This window comes from Rhinoderma darwinii, chromosome 3 (genome assembly GCF_050947455.1).
Source record: "Rhinoderma darwinii isolate aRhiDar2 chromosome 3, aRhiDar2.hap1, whole genome shotgun sequence".
In the NCBI taxonomy this organism is placed as follows: domain Eukaryota; kingdom Metazoa; phylum Chordata; class Amphibia; order Anura; family Rhinodermatidae; genus Rhinoderma; species Rhinoderma darwinii.
Genome location: NC_134689.1, coordinates 219,326,843 through 219,347,400, shown reverse-complemented (window position 1 = coordinate 219,347,400; position 20,558 = coordinate 219,326,843). Strand labels below are relative to the sequence as shown.

General features: G+C 40.5%; 1 protein-coding gene across 3 annotated transcripts in view; it reads right to left on the bottom strand.

The window, feature by feature from the left end:
- Positions 1-20,558, bottom strand: part of FRMD4A (FERM domain containing 4A) — a 383,316-nt gene that overhangs the window by 78,150 nt on the left and 284,608 nt on the right. For all 3 annotated transcript variants that reach the window (XM_075857392.1, XM_075857390.1, XM_075857391.1), the window contains exons 6-7: positions 12,120-12,176; positions 8,176-8,198 (exon numbers count right to left, since the gene is read on the bottom strand). In XM_075857392.1, coding sequence (XP_075713507.1) covers positions 8,176-8,198; positions 12,120-12,176 — 80 coding nt within the window. The remainder of the gene's footprint in view (positions 1-8,175; positions 8,199-12,119; positions 12,177-20,558) is intronic.

Genomic DNA, 20,558 nt, shown 5'->3' with positions numbered 1-20,558 from the left:
GCTATGTAAACAACTATGTGGAATGTTACCTGGGATAAGCATGGAGAAAGCATTTGCAGTTGTTCTTACACGTGCTTGTGTACAGGTGATGGACAGTACAGGAATGCTGAACAGTGCAGAGAATGGGGAGTGTGCAGAACAAGGGTTATTAACCTGGGTCTATGCATAGATTTCAGTGGAGTTGAGTAACTTTGTAAATTATCTGTATACCACACACTGTACAGCCATATGCTGTTGGAAAAAACTACATTGCGACTATACTGTCTGTCAACAAACTTGTTGACTGGTTCCAATAGCAACCGGTAGAACTGTGAATGCAAATCTAGAGTATTGTCACTCAGGATCAGTACAAGATAAGTAATGCAATGTATTTACAAAGTCACTCAACTTTTTATGCAGATTATATCTGTCTATAAACTGTAAAATGATGTTCAAAAGGTAGGACAGGGGATGGAATTACATAATAAACTAACAGATACTTGACCACTGAAGTGCCCCCCGCTCCAGCACTGAGGTCCGTTCACCACTCCGGTCCAGGGAAAATCCTGCTGTGGTCACGTGCGGTTCATCGGTTATGTGCCGCTGCAGCCAATTTCAGGTCTCAGCAGTGACGTGCCATTCGTAGCAGCATTACCGCTGAGGCCAGCAATTGGCCGCAGCAGCACATGACCGATGAACGGCACCTGACCGCTGCAGGATCTACTGGGATCAGAACAGCGATGAGCAGGACCTCAGCGCTGGAGGGGGCACTTCAGCGGGTGAGTATCTGTTAGTTTACTATGTAATTCCATTCCCTGCCCTACTGCCAATTTTGAAAAATCCTGGATAATCCCTTTAAAGAGGGCCTGTCACTAGGTCATATAAATTTAGCTGGTTTACTGACCTGAATAGCGCCCTCTCCCTGATTCCAGAACTGTTTTTCTTTTTTCCCTGGTTTCCCGTTCCAGAGATAAGACACACTGTTGTATTGGCTACCTATACGCTAATTTGCTGTTGTAAGCCAACAGGGCGTGAACGATCCTCAAGTTGCCTTGCGCTGATTGGTCATCATCAGTGGCAGGGTAGCTAGCTCCACCCCGTTGGCTAACTACAGCAAATTAGCATATAAGGAACCAACAAAACAGTGGGCCATATCTCTGGAACGGGGGGGGGGGGTCGAGGAAAAAAAGAAAAACAGCGCTGGAATCAGGGAGACAGCGCTATTCAGTTCAATTTATTTGACCTAGTGACAGGTCCTTTTTAACGGTTTTACTTGATCAATTGTCAGAAGTTAAAACTATAATAATTGATATAAAACTTTTCTTTTTATTATATTCAGAGGGCAATTATTTAGTTATGGAATTTTATCTTGTTAAAACCTGGTGAGCCAGCAAACGGTCCTGGCATTTGTTCAGCACCTGAAGCTATGGGTCTATCCTACATTACCTGCTGCAGAGTGTGTACAGGTAAACACACAAATATAGTATATAGTGTATGTGTGTTATTGTTTCTAGGGTTTTCCTTTTTGCAATCTTTTTCACTAGCTCACGTTTCACTAAGTAATTCATCTGACAAATCAGGTATCTCTTTCCATTGCTTATTAAACACACTTACAGCTTTCCTTAAAAGGCTTTTTGTGTGTCTGCTTATGGGAAACATAAAAAAATCCCCCACCCCATATGGCATGAGATGTAACAGAAAGATTAAAGCCATATTACGTTTCTTGGCCTGCCCTGCTGATTTTCTTAACCCATTCATTTCTGGACACTATAAACTTAGTACAAGTAAACAGCATATGTATGACAATCCTCGAACAATTTTCACAAAATATTCTTCTAGATATGTGTTTATAGGTGTGTTGAGTTTTGACTGTGCATATTTATGCTTTAGTCAATGAAGAGAATAAATCAGATCTGGCAAATCTCAAAAGTAATTGGAGAACATGATTTATACTTCCATTTCATTTTCCTTGAAAACAGTCGTAGTCTGGGGAGAAAATGTAGTGCCAACAATGCAATAAAAATAAGGGGAAAAAGTGTTAATGTTAGTGATACATTTTTGTAGAAATTAGATATTATTCCTGTATTTAAAAGAATACATAACATTCCTAAGCAACCATGCATATCAGTGCATTATTATCATATACACTCCCATTCTTCGTAATAATGAGGTATAGTAAAAATGTATTCAATTCTGTACCATCCACTTTGGTCCAGTAATGTATTTGGTCATTTTCTGAACTAAAAAGTTATGGCATCGTATTAATGTAATATTGTGCCGCTGTAACCATGCTTAGCTGCCTTAGCACAAGTTTGGAAGCCTTGTCATAGGGACACCAGAAGAGAAATGTTGCAAGTATTGGGCCTGTATTGTCAAGCAGGAATAACACAACAAATAAGTCAGTTGTGTATAAAAGAAGGGCTGTTATAATATCTTGTGGGTATGCTCCATTAAAGGGGTTAATCCATCTGGACAACTCCTTTCCATATGTCCTAGTAAGGCATATGGATGTCATAAAGCAGCAAAGAATCCTGCTCCTGCTCTGGCGAACTCAGGATGATCATGTAATAAATGGTTGCTCGTTCATTTGAACATGTGCTATGTTGTAATAATGCATTTCTCCTACAGTGGCTGCTGAAGAGTTGACAGTTGATCGCTGAGAGTTTGAAAAGCAGGTCATGCGGCGATCAGCACAACATCCCGACTCTGGATGGAGTCAGGACCTCCGCTGCGGCATGAGCCAAAGAGGAGGGCAAGTATACTATTACTGTCTGCTGGGGCCCGGGTTGTCCAGTCCCTAAAATTGATGGCCTATCCTCAGGATAGGCCATCAATAGTTAACGGGTCGGATTCCGACGTGATTAACAGTGTGAGCACGTGACCGGAATAAAGGGGAAGCAGCGCTCGTGCGAGCGCTGCACCCCTTTCAAAACAGCTGATTGGCGGCGGTCCCAGCAGTCGGACCCTGATCCATCAGCTATTGATGGCCTATCCTCAGAATTTTTAGGGACTGGACAACCCCTTTAAGCCTACCATGTGGTAGGCTTAGAAACATGGCCCATGAGACAGCATCACACATTGTGTGATCCTGTCTGCTGGGCCCTGTATCTAAGCAAATCACATAGTAGGCTTAGATACATGGCCCATGTGTGATCCTGTCTGAAGGGCCCTGTATCTAAGCCTACCAAGTGGTAGGCTTAGATACAGGGCCCCAGCAGACAGTAATCTTATACTGTATAAGATTACTGTCTGCTGGGTCCCTGTATATAAGCATCTCACCATGACCACATGGTAAGCTTAGATACATGGCCCATATGTGATCCTGTCTGCTGGGCGCTGTATATAAGCAAACCACATTGTAGGCTTGGATACATGGCCCATGTGTGATCCTGTCTGATTGGCCCTATATTTAAGCCTACCATATGGTAGGCTTAGATACAAGGCTCCAGCAGACAGTAATCTTATACTGTCTAAGATTACTGTCTGCTGGACCCTGTATCTAAGCCTTGTGGTAGGCTTAGATACAGGGTCCAACAGACAGTAACACACATGGGCCCTGTATCTAAGCCTACCACATGTGTTACTAATGTTTTTGTTTTGTTTGTATTTTTTTTACAGGTTCGGTCATTGGACTACGTCGGATTCAAGTACTACTTCGATGACGGCTTTTTTTATTCTCAATAATAAATGTGTTTTTTTTATGTGAATAAAATATTTTTACTCTGTATTTGTATTTTTTTGAAACTTTATTACTGCCGCCTTAGTAATGGCCGCTGGCTGATGCTGGCTGTTAGCTAGTGCAGAGGCTAACACTAACCCCCATTATTACCCTGGTACCCACTGCCACTAGGGGTGCCGGGAAGAGCTGGGTACGATCCAGTACCCGACACTCTGTAGTGATGGTCGTGCACTAGGGCGGCCGCAGACTGGTATTAGTAGGCTGGGAAAAATCAAAAACAGTGGTCCTTCCCAACCCGGTAATGCTAGGCTGCTACTGCTATGTTGTATCTGCCTGGTTATGAAAAATGGGGGGGAATAATTGGAAAAAACGATGTGGGGTTCCCCCATTTTTCATAACCAGCCAGATACAACATAACAGCAGCAGGCTAGCATTAGCAGGGTGGGAATGTCTACAGTTTCCGGCCTTTCGTAGTCTAATAATATCAACCTGCGGCCACCTCTAGTACCCGACCGTCACTATAGATGGTCGGGTACTGAATCGTACCCGGCCCCTCCCGAACCCCTGGTGGCGGTGGGTACCAGGGTAATAAAGGGGGTCAGTGCTAGCCTTTTCACTGGCTAACATTAAGCCCCACCTTAGTGATGGACACTGTCAATTGGTCAATAGTAAGGCGGTAGTAATAAAGTTTAAAAAAAATACAAGGACATAGAAAAAATTATTTTGTTCAAATAGAAAAACAAAAACACACAACCCTCATTAACTATTTTATTGAGAATAAAAAAAACTCTGTCATCGAAGTAGTCCTCGAATCCGAAGTAGTCTAACATACGAACCTGTAAAAAAACACAACACATAAAAAAGCAAAGCAATTATTATCTTACCTTTCCAGTGCTGGAGCCGCAAGATCAGCCAGCTGTGCCCTATATCTAAGCCTATCATGTGTGATACTGTCTGCTCAGCTACTGTATCTAATCCTATCCATAGCTATAGGGTCGTAGTGCTATAGATATGCTGTCTTATAGATATATATATATATATATACACACACACACACACACACACACACATTTACATACACACATTGTTTTGGGGGGGGACCTATGTATTGGGGCTATTGCCCGTGATGTTTTAAGACGTCAGTGACGCCCCTGGCTGCTAGTGCTCCATTGTTGGGTCACTTAGGAGACACAGCGATGCAGCTGAAAGCTGCGGGCCGTCGGCCATGCGAACAAGTTTGGGGGGGGCAAGAAGAACTTTTGCACCGGGGCCCAAGGGCCTTTAAATACACCCCTGATTGTGGCACCTGGCTGGCCAGACACCAGGGGCATATACCACAGGTGCCTGGGCCCAGGGACACTGACAGTCACATATGTGCTGCATTTCACATTATTAATTTTTAAAAAGATTTAAACTTGTATAAATTTTCAGTATGAACAAATTCTGACCAAGTGATAGCATAAAAATGCAATCGATTTAAATGGGGTTTACAACAGTCATAAAACTCCCTAAAGCTTTGGTTGGTCACTGTGGTCGCATGATGTGATATGGACAAAAAGTCATATTGCCAGGAAATAAACAACAGTGTTATGGACTGATGGAGGTTGAGACTGGAACAGAATGAAACAATTTTTATGAGGGGGGTGGGCTCAAGATGTTTTCTGTTTTCTCAGAGAACAACTTTAAGTTCTGAATAGTCCCTACAACTTCATCCATAAACTTCACATTGCCACTGTAGCCTATACTGGATTATGCACATCTTGTGCATTCACTACATGTTTTTAAACTATTTATGGAAGTTGAGGCAGGACCATTGTTAATGTGTCCTTAAAGTATCCGGGGAGACGGCCATCCATCACAAGCCATGAAAAGGATGGCTTTGTAAACTGCATTTATATAAATGGCAGTGTTCCCTGGTTCCAAGATGAAATATGATACAATGAAAATGAAAGGGAAGCTTAAGGTCGGACCCCTAAGGTTTTTCCTTTTAGAGTACAGGAAACAGGACTTGAAAATTATTTATATTCAAATCATAACCAGCTGTGTATTCCTCGGAAATGAAAAGGTTAAAAAATTAGAAGCTCTGCAACATATGATATTCCCAAACTCCTGTTAACAACTGCATTTCACAAACTGGAGGAACAACAGATTCTTCGAATAAGTCACGATTGAAAACAGAAACAATTGCTTATTATGTGGAAAGCATCTAATGGTAATTATATAGTATAGTAAAAGAAATTTGAAGAAATGTTTGCTGTACTGTTAACTTCAATCTTATATGTAATATAGAATGCAATATATAATTGCTTCCTGGCACCACGTAATACAGAAGGAAGAGCTTCAAACATCAAGATTGATCATGACTGCAGTATTGGCAGCGTAACTTTTTTTGGACCGGTTTGTTTTTTTGTTGAATTCAGCATTACATTTTCTTTTAATTGATATATAATTATTTCCATTGAGTAAAACATAACATTTACAAGAATGAAAAGTTGCAAAACATAATTTTTTTTTCAAAAAGTGTCTACAATTTTGGCTACCACAGTATATATTAAGTAAAATATAATGTAAAGACTTTGGGCCAAGGGTAAAATGGTGTCATTTATAAAGCAGAAAAATATGCTCAACACAGATTTCTATACAAAGTCACATGCATAAAGCCTGTATGCCAGCACCCAGAGCCCTACCATTCCATATTATGAAGCAGTAGGCACCCTGTGTGCCGCTGTATGGTGCCTCTGTACAGTATTATATTCTCCTGTAGAAGCTGCTTAATACGGCCTATAATGGAACATGCCATAACTTTTTTTCCATATGAATCTATGAGAAAAACCTCTGTATGTCACTGTATAAAATTAGGAGCATACAGAGGTACAATATGGGCCCATAGCAGTCTAGAGGGAAGATATTTTACGAATTTGTACAATACAATGACGTCTAATATTTTTATGTGCAAGCTCAGAGATAGTGATAGGCTAATGACATTGAAATGTGTGCTTGGCTAAGGGTTTGAGTGCTTTATACCAATTCAAGATCTAGGGTTAGGACACATTTAATAAATGAATGGTTATGTGTTATTATAATTTAGATGACTAGTAACATAATTAATTTTTTTTCCTTTATTCGCCTTTCATTGGACCCAGAACATAATAACCCGGATACATTTAATTCAATGAAAGCTAATAGCTTCCACATTGCCATATTTTTTCAGTTGTCGTGGTTTGCTACAGTAATTGTAAATAACTATTCAATATATAAACTCGATACTTTAAATACTCACCAATATTTACACTGACTGGCTTTCCATGCCCAGTAAAGCTCCATCAAATGATGATATTTACATGAGGTACAAAAACAGCAGAAAATGGTGCATGCAATGTAAGGGCCGGTTCACATCAGCGTTGGCTTTCCATTCAGAGGTTTCGTCTGAGGTTTCCGTCGGGTGAACCCCTCAACGGAAAGCCAAACGGAAACCTTAGCTTCCGTTTGCATCACCATTGATATCAATGGTGACGGAAACATTGCTAATGGTTTCCATTTGTCACCATACCGGTAGGTTTCTGTTTATTCGACGGAATCAATAGCGCAGTCAACTAAGGTTTCCGTTTGGCTTTCCGTTGAGGGGTTCACCCGACGGAAACCTCAGACAGAACCCCTGAACGGTAAGCCAACTCTGATGTGAATCCAGCCCTAATACATTTGGTGCATGCCATAAAAATAATCGATAGCCACTAAGCACTGACAGTTACTAAACTCTGGTATGTACTCTAGTGTTACCTACTGCAGCCATACACTTGTAGCTTCCAAAGTAGTGTTGCTATGGGGCCCCTGGCACTTTCTGATATCATAATGACATCTTCAAGGTGATGATAGACCAATTATTAACATAAATTTATTTTCATTGTTATGAAAAAATTAAATTTCTCGAAATTGAGAAATGAAAAGATTAAAGCTCTAGGCTTTTTCTCCAACCACGTTCTCTGCATGTTGCCATCTCCCAGCATGTGCAATGTAAACAGAGCTGTCACGGCTAACAAGTCAGCAGGCTGTCTATAATCCTGAAATATAGGACTCTCTTGAAAAAACTTGTGTTGTTTTTCTTGTGATCACTTTACTGAATACACTTAAGTCAGCTGTGCATAGAAAAGCAAAACAAATTGGTCTTACATACTATACATTTTTGGTGTATGACATCTTTTCTTGATGCTTTTTTTTTATTACATATGATGTTCTTTTGACAAAATAATCTAGATACATTTTTTTTTAGCATAAATGTGATCTTCATAGAGATTTCCTTCTCTATTAGCCCCTTCTGAAAGAATCATTGTTGCAGCATTGGCAACCAATGACTCTTTGGAAGGTGTAGAAATTAAATGACACCTGGAAAAGGAAGCAGTTACCTATGATGTTTGGGTTTTGGAATATTTTGAAAAAAAATTCACCTTTACTACAAAGCCATGAGTTTTATATTCTATGTTAAAACTTCAACAAAAAGTAAGGAGAAGTTATAGACATACCTTGTGAAATCTCCCTTCGCCTCCTAATGGAAAATAAAGAATAAACAAGATTAATGACAGTTAAAACCTATGACTACATCTGTTACTTGTTTCTGTTGTTTGAGAACGCAAAGCACAATTTCTTATACTTTGGATACATACTGGACACGCATTTGGACAAATAGACATGCAAGCCATAGGACAGGACATGAAACTATCATGTGATCCATGAGAAAGGAGTGGTGGCACCATGCTAGTCCTATCTCTCTTTTCTAGGGCATGTGTGATCCTACACAAGTCTTTAGATCTCCACAATCACAGCAATGGCCAGAGGGATAAGAAAGGAGTATGGAAGGGCAACAAGCCCTGGGCTTTCCTGTCCTGGGATAGTGGGATGTGATCTAATAAGTCAGCACCAGAAGGGGCACAAATTTTGATATTTGCTTTGGGGTTCATTCTGCTCTATGTATCTCTTAAGAAAACCTGCCAAATCTTGACATTTTTTGAAGGAGCATGACTGTATGAGGAGGGCAAGGTTGAACATGACGTCCCTACTTGTAAGTACTGAGGGTGTAATAGATCCATGACAGTTTTGCATTGTAGGGACCCAAGGTAAAAAAAGAAAAAAGGTTTTGGGGGAGGGAGATCTACTCTAATCCAGGCTATGCGTTAAGTTAAATACAAAGGTAAGCTGTTGGTCCTTTGTTTCTCCGTGAATGTACACATGAGTACGTGGCTGCACACTGGAGAAAATGGCCAATATCATACAGGAGTGATGTATAATGACCAGATTTGGAGGTGGAAGCTGGAGCTCCTGAATCATGGTGGGACATTGATAAATAAATCTGTGCCCCTCTCCCAACAGATTCCCTTTAAAGAAATACAATTTCTTAGGTGGTAATGACTACAATGAAAAGCTAGAAAAATTGGGCTTGTTGAGCTTGGAAAAAAGATATCTTCCACGCTGGCCGGAATTTCGGACGGAAAAGACGCAGCAAAATACAGTAGCAGCATAGTGGATGAGATTTAACAAATCTCATCCACACACTGCGTAAAAATTCAGAGCAGAAATTTACCTGCGTTGCATATTTTTCATACTGCAGCATGTCAATACCTGCTACGGAAAGTGGCAAAAATTGCTGCGTTTTTCAGAGGAGATGTCTCCATCTCCTAACATTGTGAAAAACGCATCAAAATACGCACCATATTCTGCCGTACAAAAACCGCAGGAAATGGTGCGTTTTTGCTGCAGCGGAAAGTCTGTGACTTTCAACAGAATTGCTGCAGAAATTTTGAGGACAACCCCTAAGTGATCTTATTAACATGTATAAGTATATGTGTGGTCAATACAAAGAACTAGCACATAATCTATTCTTTCCAAGGACTCTACAAAGGACCAGGGAACATTCATTGCGTGTGGAAGAAAGACGTTTCAGACATCAATATAGGAAAGGGTTCTTTACAGTTAGAGTAGTCAAGCTATGGAATGCCATTTCCCCAAGAGTTAGTGATGGCAGATACTATGTTAGCATTAAAAAAAAAAAGGCTAGATGTTTATTTACTCATAAATGACATTGAGGGTTATAGTTAATCAAGCAATGACGTGTAATTTATTGGAAAAGTTGAACACGATGGACTTGTGCCTTTTTTCAACCTATGTAGCTATGTAACGTATGAGATAAATAAAATAGATTTACATTTAATTACATAAGAAAACATGCACACGCTAACTTAGAAATATGTAATGAAGATAAAATTCCTCCTAGATCTGGACCTCATAGTTTATTGTTCAGGAAGCCCTTCTGCCTAACACGTTACTGACACAGGACACTTTCCCATGGCCGAGGGGTCCTTGCTTACAGAGAAGTTCAATTTCTGTGGAATGGTCTTAAAGAGGCCCAGTCAACCCATTAGAGGGCTTAGTGTTAGTTTTTAGTCTTACTATCTTTCAAACATTTACAATTAAGAGCATGGGGGAGGGGGAAATGTCACTACCACAACCCTAACTTAATGATGTAGAAAATCCATGCATGCCACAGGACTATTCAGCCTCAACTTGTATTCCTGTTTAGCAGCTGAGCACCATAGTAATTTGCTAGAAAGATCATAATCCCTAATCTATGTCCATTTTATCTTAGTGCTGTTTTGATTCTTATATTGTACAATGTCACATAGCAACACTGGATAGCAGCAAATCTTGAGGTTTACTGATGCTATTCAACAATGACCTCTGTATTGTACAGCTCTTTTTCTACTCCGACCTTGTAAGCACTGCTAGAGAGAACACATAGACAAAAATGAAGCTTGAAGTTTCTAGTCCCCCAAAAAAATCTGGAACAGGGCCCCCAACCCTCTCATGCCATTTTCACTCTCTATAGCGACACCATTGTTCATAAATATTGCCCGTGAAAAATAAGTGATGAACACCAAAGTTGGCCTTTGTCATAGAAAAGGGAAGGATTGGTGACATCACACACAAGATTTCCAATTTATATTTGTGATAAGCTCTTCTGATGGTTGGAAGCACTTGTTATCCCTTCTATAGCCAGTTTCTCAAAGGACTAAGCAAATGATTAAAACTGAAAAAGAACTTTGGAAGTGAAAAGAGGCAAATATACCTGCCTCATATTTTGTATTATTTCTATTCACAACCTCAACTTATATACTGACCGTAACTTCAGTAGGTTACAAGAACTTGCTGGAATTGTTTTTGAAAAAGGGGAAAATGAGTGGTAAATTGTCTTTACTATAGTTGACTGGTAAACATGCTATATCAGCAATTTCCTATAAGAGTGAAACTAGTGTCCTCTACACTACATAGATGACCTTCATTAGAACATAATAGTCATTGCTTAAAATATAGTATATATGTAAATCTCAGACCTAGCACGTAGCAATTTGATGTTATCACATTATTATGTATTTCTATGTGCTAGCATTCAAGAGGTGGAATTGAACTGACAATCTTCTAAAAAATCTTCCCACATCCAGGGGAAAAAATTATATGGTATAATACCAATATTTTATTCAAAACATCCACAGATAATGTGTTTCGGGGTCTATATAACCCTTCTTCAGATCAGGACAGAGAAAGTGGTATATAGACCCTCAAACACGTTATATGTGGATGTTTTACATAAAATATTGGTAGTATACCATATGATTTATTGCTGTGGATGTGATCGTTGCCGCCAAAGTAAGTAGCACATTATCTTGGTCCTTTTTTTCCAGAAGTTTTATTCTGAGGTGTTTCTCCAGTGTATTCAGCATCCGAGGTGAACTGTATACATGTGTGATATAGTTGTTGTGTCTATACACAACAGAATAAGGTGAACAGCTGTCTACCTGTGTCTAGTGGGGTATATTTCTCCTTATCTGGAAATACTATCCAAGGAAGCAATCTCTTATTTTATACTCTAGAATGTGTCCGACCTTGTAACAAGGACATCCAATTCTCTCTTCTGCTCTTTATATAGAATAAATACAATCTGAAGCAGGATACATGCATTGGAAAGGGATGTCAAGACCTCTTCTCTGTACTGTGAATTGGTACATCTCATTAAACTGGAGTTGTTTCCTAGGAATCACCAACGGTAACAATGGGATCTATCTACCCAACCATAGAAAGTACGATCAATGGATTAAAACGCGTTTTCATGACTGTGAATCAAAGTAAACAAATAGCAAAGCAAGACTCTAACTTCAATTTTATGTACGATTAAAATAAATGTCTTTGCTGTGTCACATGGGGTTCATTAGAAGTGGAAGGGACAGCCAAGATATCTTACACACATATGGATTTGGACAAACAAAAAACGTCAACGTTACGGTTTTAATTAATATCACATTTTGCATTTGAAAGCATGTGGTGCGTATGATGTGGATGACAATGGTTTCGATTTGATTATCTTTTTTCATTCTCCCATGTGAAAACCATCGGATGGCAGTGGAGAAAGCCTTCTTACCTGCAGGATGTATGCTGCTAGTTCAAAAACAACCTCGCTGTCAACATCTATCAATTCCTGCAAAATGCAAAGAGAAAAAGATGTTGTGAATTTACAGAGAACAGGCTGCTGCGAGCTGTATAATGTAGCGTGCCGAGCGGCACTCTTGTGGCTTCACATCAAAGATTTGTATTACATTGTGACATGGAATGCTAAGAAAAGGGGGGTCACATTAAACATTAAACTTTCCTTCCAAAACATATTCTGCCTAACATGAGAACAGTCAAAGGCCCTGCAGTTACTTTCATCACAATTAAAAAAGGATTAACGTACTGTGTAACCTGTTGCCCATCACATTCCCATAATACAACGTATGCTGTCTATCAATTACAATACACATATAGACCAGACTAAATTTCCGAATTCAAAAGGGAGCGAGAGCAATCTGTCAAGTATGATGAATTCCCCTGCTCGCAGGGCTGTCAGTAGTTCTCTATTTGTAGTTCCCAAATGTACCACGCGGAACTGAAACATTTGTTGGCTAAAGAAAGGGATTTCCGGAGGCAGAGCCAGCCGAAAAGGTATTCCTGGCACAGCAGAAATATGACCCTACATATCTAATCTACTGTGACTGCCAAATTGATTATTTATGCACTTCTATATCCAATGAATGGAGCTATCAATAACACAAAATAAAATAGACTTAAAACATATAGAGGTGTCTAAAAAACAGTACAATTTTATACAAACAGATGTAAGAGAGCAACGCAAAACAGATGTTGTATTCCAGGGGCGTAGTTAAAGGCATCATCGCCTTATATAATATTATCATCAGAGTGCAGGGCCGTAGCTATAGGTGGTGCAGTATTAGCTGCTGCCGGGCCCTAAAACCTGAGGGGGTTGTCCAAAGCCCCATGTCCACAAAAGCAAACACCAGTAGTATAAATGCCTCGGTGAAGGCCCCAGTTACAGATTTTGCATTGGGGCCCAGGAGATTCTAGTTCTGCCTCTGTCAGAGAGCCTTTCTTTATAAAAGGGAAAATCAAATCAGAGCTTTATTTTATTAAACGACCATCACATAGGTCTAAGCTAATTACAATTCATACAAATCCTACTGAAATATGTATGTGATTTGTATAACGTCTTCTGGGAGAATCCTGCTTTTCACTTAGTGCATTGAACTTTGAAGGGTGATCAGTGAACTCTGAGAACCCAAACAGTGAATGTCTCTGAATACAGGATGCGGAGTTCCCATGAATAGCTGCAGGCAGCCTCTAATGACATTCCGTCACCATTCCCCTCCTACAATTCCTTTCCCCTCTCTCTCAACGGTTCTACAAGTCATGGAGGCTGCTTCCCAGAGAAGGACAATCGGAGGTCTGTTCTTTCATGGTCCTGATTTAATTATCAACCTCTTGAGCTATTATAAGCCTCTTATTTAAAAATCACATTCAAACCTGCACCTTCCCATCAAGGTCAATGACACTGCTCACTGGGGGGAATCTCCTGAGCTCAAATGCAGCTCTTCATACTCTGATCATGAGGGGGGCATAGGGTAGTAAACAGAGAAGACAGATCTTACTAAGGATGCCTTCCATAGTAAGACAAGCTGCAGTCTACTGTACTAAGCTGTACAATGTAGCATTGTGTATAATGTTGCCTTTCTAATGGGGCTTCAAGTCAGACTTTCTTATATTTTCCTTATATCCTAGCACATATAACAAAAAACCCCAAAAAAGATATAAAAAATAAAGCACTCTATAAAGAAATTCTTGTAGAAATGCTGGTAAGAATGCGGCACACATATGGGTCCATACTGTACCCCGTGTACCTTGGATTTCACATAAAGGCACATATTGTTGTTTTTTCAATAGACTCCATGAAATCGTGACATGCCCCAACACATGCCGCATTACGCAGATATTCTCCCTTAGAGACATTGCTACAGGCAAATACAGTGCCTCGAGAAGGCACCATACTTCTTCCCACTGAGTGTCTACGGCCTGTATTATGGACCTGTACTGCACTTCAAGCACAAGAAAGTGTTAGAAATGATTCAGGTAGCCCAAATCTATCGCTTTATTCAAAGCACCGCCATGAATAGGGATTAATGTGCAATGACTAATCCTTAGAGAATAAGCCTGGCAGACTTTCTCAAAAATGTTCACCATAACAAGTGGACACATGGCTTCAGGTATGTCATAGCAAACATCCATAGTATTAATGTGTACAACATCAGCGCTTACAATGCAGAACCTAATAAATATAATTGGAAATGTCTTTAAATGCTATATACAGTGAAGGAAATAAGTATTTGATCCCTTGCTGATTTTGTAAGTTTGCCCACTGTCAAAGACATGAACAGTCTAGAATTTTTAGGCTAGGTTAATTTTACCAGTGAGAGATAGATTATATTTAAAAAAAAAGATCACATAGTCAAAATTATATATATTTATTTGCATTGTGCAGAGAAATAAGTATTTGATCCCCTACCAACCATTAAGAGTTCAGCCTCCTCCAGACCAGTTACACGCTCCAAATCAACTTGGTGCCTGCATTAAAGACAGCTGTCTTAAATGGTCACCTGTATAAAAGACTCCTGTCCACAGACTCAATTAATCAGTCTGACTCTAACCTCTACAACATGGGCAAGACCAAAGAGCTTTCTAAGGATGTCAGGGACAAGATCATAGACCTGCACAAGGCTGGCATGGGCTACAAAACCATAAGTAAGATGCTGGGTGAGAAGGATACAACTGTTGGTGCAATAGTAAGAAAATGGAAGACATACAAAATGACTGTCAATCGACATCGATCTGGGGCTCCATGCAAAATCTCACCTCGTGGGGTATCCTTGATCCTGAGGAAGGTGAGAGCTCAGCCGAAAACTACACGGGGGGAGCTTGTTAATGATCTCAAGGCAGCTGGGACCACAGTCACCAAGAAAACCATTGGTAACACATTACGCCGTAATGGATTAAAATCCTGCAGTGCCCGCAAGGTCCCCTTGCTCAAGAAGGCACATGTACAGCCCCGTCTGAAGTTTGCAAATTAACATCTGGATGATTCTGAGAGTGATTGGGAGAAGGTGCTGTGGTCAGATGAGACTAAAATTGATTAACTCAACTCGCCGTGTTTGGAGGAATGCTGCCTATGACCCAAAGAACACCGTCCCCACTGTCAAGCATGGAGGTGGAAACATTATGTTTTGGGGGTGTTTCTCTGCTAAGGGCACAGGACTACTTCACAGCATCAATGGGAGAATGGATGGAGCCATGTACCGTCAAATCCTTAGTGCCAACCTCCTTCCCTCCACCAGGACCTTAATCCCATCGAAAACTTATGGAGGGAGCTGAAGATCCGAGTTGCCAAGCGACAGCCTCGAAATCGTAATGATTTACAGATGATCTGCAAAGAGGAGTGGGCCAAAATTACATCTAACATGTGTGCAAACCTCATCATCAACTACAAAAAACGTCTGACTGCTGTGCTTGCAAACAAGGGTTTTGCCACCAAGTATTAAGTTTTGTTTGCCAAAGGGATCAAATACATATTTCTCTGTGCACAATGCAAATAAATATATATAATTTTGACAATGTGATTTTCTGTTTTTTTTTTAAATATAATCTATCTCTCACTGGTAAAATTAACCTAGCCTAAAAATTCTAGACTGTTCATGTCATTGACCTGCGAGGCATATTTTTCAGACTGCAGCATGTAAATTCCTGTTGCGGAATGTGGACTGAATTGCTGCACTTTTCAGGAAATGGTGCGTTTTTGCCGCAGCGTAAAATCTGCTTCAGAAATTTTCTGCAGTAATTGCATTGTGTATTGGCAAGCCCTTGCAGGGCATCAGTGCAGGAAATCATTGGTAGAATCATTGTTTTTTTTTTTTTGCATAAATACAATTCCCCAAACTCACCACTGTGTTATGCCTAATAATGCAGGGCCTGAGGGAAAAATGCAGGACCAATGAATTTAAAGAATATCAAAGAAATAATCCCTGTGTCATGCACCGCCCCTTCAGGCCCTGCACAAGTATCAGTTATGCCTGGAGTGTTTCTTTAAGATCTAAGATGGCACAAACATAGCACTAAGGCCAGATTCAGACGAACGTGTGCATTTTGCGCGCGCAAAATACGCTGCGTTTTGCGCGCGCAAAGGCACTTGACAGCTCCGTGTGCCCTGTTCATATGGATGCGCGGCTGCGTGTTTTTCGAGCAGCCGCCATCATTATGACACGCCGTTTGGATGTTTGTAAACAGAAAAGCACGTGGTGCATTTCTGTTTACATTCATTTTTTTACTGCTGTTGCGCGAATAACGCGCTTTCCACGGAAGTGCTTCCGTGTGGCAAGCGTGATTTTCACGCACCCATTGACTTCAATGGGTGCGTGATGCTCGAAAAACGCAGAAATATAGAACATGTCGCGAGTTTTACGCAGCGGACTAACGCTGCGGAAAACTCACGGACAGTCTGCACTGCCCCATAGACTTGCATAGGTCCGTGCGACCCGCATGAAAACCATGCGGGCTGCACGGACGCAAATCGTGTTTGTGTGAATCCCCCCTAAATAAAACTTCTTTACGATAATAAAGTCGTGCTTTATATAACAGCCTGCCATTGTCTTTGCTCTGCGTTTAGCGGTTTTAATTGTTAGTGGCTAAAAGGGGGCAGTAGTTATTTATAGCCCCGGGGTACATAGTGAGGGTAGCCTCCAGTCGGTAGAATTAGATTATACATAGACTATGCTCATTACAGGATTACTAGGATGGGCTCATTGACAGTATATCATTTTCTATATGAAATAATAATATTAGGCTCCACAAAGTATGAGCACAGTAAGAAATGGACAAACACAATGCACAATTCCTTATATTGCGCCCCATTGACCGCTCTGAGCCAGGAAGCTGCTTATCTCCACCGAGACATTTTGTATGAAGACAATAGTATTTAGTCAACAGGAATGTCATTTTCTTTAGACTACGGCTAACGCTACCCATTCTTGGCAAGAAATGTCTCTGGCTTATTTGTAATTGTTAGAACCAACTGCTGGGATTCTACTGTGACCTTGTCCTCTTTGTTTTAGAAAGTGCACTCACACTCCCTGAGGAACACCCTGCCCTGACTATACCCTGCCGAGAAGTAAAGGCAGCGCTTCTCATCTTCCAGGTCCGAGCCAAGAGAATCTTTATGAGAACAAATGCCGGAAGATTCCTCATCTTCCATTGACTGTGCATTATGGCAATCTCTTGTATTGCGTGTATAGAAGATTGTTTATCGGGCTCAGGAGATGAGGGTTTTATATGACCCTAGTCTATGTACTGGAGAATAGATCACAATAAATTAAAATCCATCTGCATGTTAACTATCCAAGTTATACAATAGATATTATAATGTAATACCCTACATAATCTAATATTTTACTACATATATGGGGGCTGCCATTTTTTTTTCATCTCTGTATGTGTCAATTAACGACACATACAGAGATGCTATACGGCACATACAACCCCATAGAGAATGCGAACACAGACCAAAACGAAGGCATTTCCGGCACCATTTTCATGTGGAACGGAAGCCGCTGCCGTACAGTAAGATGATGACTTCCAGCCGCGGCTTCCGGCCATATGTTCAACGAAGCCTACAGCATCATGTGCATTAGTGCCGCCGCTACTAACAACCCCATCTCCACATTACCCCATGACATAATTACTTACCGCCTTCCCGTTCTGTTCTCCTCGCTGCTCGCTGGTCTCCTCGCCTCGCTGCTCGCTGTAGAACCTCCTACCACTGTGCAGTTACACAGAAAATGGCGGCACACAGTGTAGGAGGTTTGAAGACATTCAAATCCCTCCCTCTCCTGGCACTAGCCAGAAGAAGGGAGGGGGGATTGTGTGGGGACACTAGAGGAGAGTGTGTCCACCCCAAATTTGCAGCATAAATCAATGAGGTTGCTTTACTACAGTGACCATGCTGCAATTTTGGGAACTGCTCCCTCTAGTGGCCAGCACATGGAAATGTTATAAATTAGAATCTAATTTATAATATTTCCTGACTTGTGAAAAAATTAAAACAATGTGTAATCACTTATATACTAATTGTTTAATTGAAAAAAAAAATAATACAATTTCTAGCGACACATTCCCTTTAAGTAGCTTTTCCCTATAGAGGTGTCAGGTGCACCCAGTCATGTGACAACTACGAATCTCCCATTGTTGGAAAATCTTAAAGGAATACTTTAATTAAAAGTGATATTCTGGGTTATTGATAGTGCAGGGCCTTAGGAGGCCAGGCATTGCTCAGGGGTTCTCTCTTTAATGTACTATGAATCTCTGTGTCATGCACCACCCCTCATGCTCTGCACTATAAATAACATAACTAAAACCAGAGAGTTTCTTTAAAAAAAAAAATGATACATTATGAATGATAACCAAAAATGTACTAGATTTTTACATTTCCATTCTGGAATATTCAAGTCCTATCATCACTGATGTTCTATTGGGGAGTCATCAATGTACAATTATTTAATGACTAAGGTTTTTCTTTAGGTTTTAAAGAGGATCCGTGACTAAGTCAAATAAGTTGAACTGGTTTACTGACATGAATAGCGCTGTCTCCCTGATTCCAGCGCTGTTTTCTTTTTATTCCTGGGGCCCCCCTGTTCCAGAGATATGGCCCACTGTTTTGTTGCCTCCTTATATGCAAATTTTGCTGTAGTTAGCCAACGGGGTGGAGCTAGCTAGCTACCCTGCCTCTGATGCTGACCAATCAGTGTGAGGCAGCTTGAGGGTTCACGCTCTATTGGTTAACTACAATAAATTTGCATATAAAAGCCAACACAGCAGTGGGCCATATCTCTGGAACGGGTGTCTAGGAAAAAAACAAAGACAGGGAGACAGCGCTATTCAGTTAACCAGTTCAACTTATATGACCTAGTGATATGTCCTCTTTAAATTGAAAAGGTTTCTTGGCCCCGATTATAGCCATTGTGAATTATGTTATTGGTCACATTTTAAAATGTCGCTTTGCAGAATTAAATTGTATGTCTCTTCCATAACAGTTTTGAATAATCCAGTGGATATATATATATATATATATATATATATATATATATATATATATAAATGCATACAATCGGAATACCCCTTTAAAATAATACATTCTGTGCTTCCTAAGTAAAGGCTGACCTTATAACCATTAAAGCTGCATGTAAGTAATTTACTTCTATGCTTGTTTTAAGTGTGTTTGAGAAAAAAAAGTTAAAACATTTCGTCATTATAGAATAGCTTCTAACTTGTAGAAGTCGTCTAGTAGTGGTCAAACATATTTTCTTATAATAGTATTTCACAATACAAGTTTGTATTAGTCTGAATTCACACTGTTTCTGCAGTGTCCGATTAGAGTATGTGGCAGTAAAACGTAAAAGTATCCATAGGCCCCCCCAGTGTGTCCTTTTGGCCTCGGTCACGACTGATTTAAAGAGGCTCTGTCACCAGATTTTGCAACCCCTATCTCCTATTGCAGCAGATCGGCGCTGCAATGGAGATAAGAGTAACGTTTTTTTTGTTTTTTTTTTAAAACGAGCATTTTTGGCCAAGTTATGGCCATTTTTATATTTATGTAAATGAGTCTTTCTAAAGTACAACTGGGCGTGTTTAAAGTTAAAGTACAACTGGGCGTGTATTATGTGTGTAACATCTGGGCGTTTTTACTTCTTTTACTAGCTGGGCGTTCTGACGAGAAGTATCATCGACTTCTCTTCAGAACGCCCAGCTTCTGGCAGTGCAGACACAGCGTGTTCTCGAGAGATCACGCTGTGACGTCACTTCCCCAGGTCCTGCATCGTGTCGGACGAGCGAGGACACATCGGCACCAGAGGCTACATTTGATTCTGCAGCAGCATCAGCGTTTGCAGGTAAGTCGACACTGAACCTGCTGACCTGGCGGATACAGTTTTCAGCGCTAGATACAGCTGCTCTGGATACAGTGTACAAAGCAGCTGTATCTCAAAAAGTAAAAGTAATTTTTAATAAAAAGTATTTTGAAAGTTGCACCAATCACACTGATAAAAAAACAAAAACTATTTCAAAGGTGTACATAGCCTTTAAAGGTTTTTTCAGCAACTAAAAATTGATGGCTTATCCTCAGGATAGGCCATCAATAGCTGATGGGTCGGGGTCTGACTCCCAGGACCCCTGCCGATCAGCTGTTTTGAAGGGGCTGCTGCGCTCGTACGAGTGCTGCTTCCTGTTCATTTCCTCTTGCTCACTGTGAATCGTCAACGCGCATTGAGCAGCGATTCACATGTATTGCAGCCTTCAATGAGAGAAAAGGCTGCAATACATGTGAAATGCTGCTACATCCGTGTTGACGATTTACAGTGAGCTATAAGAAATGAGGGGGAAACAGCGCTTGTACGAGCGCTGCGGCCCCTTCAAAGCAGCTGGTCGGTGGGGT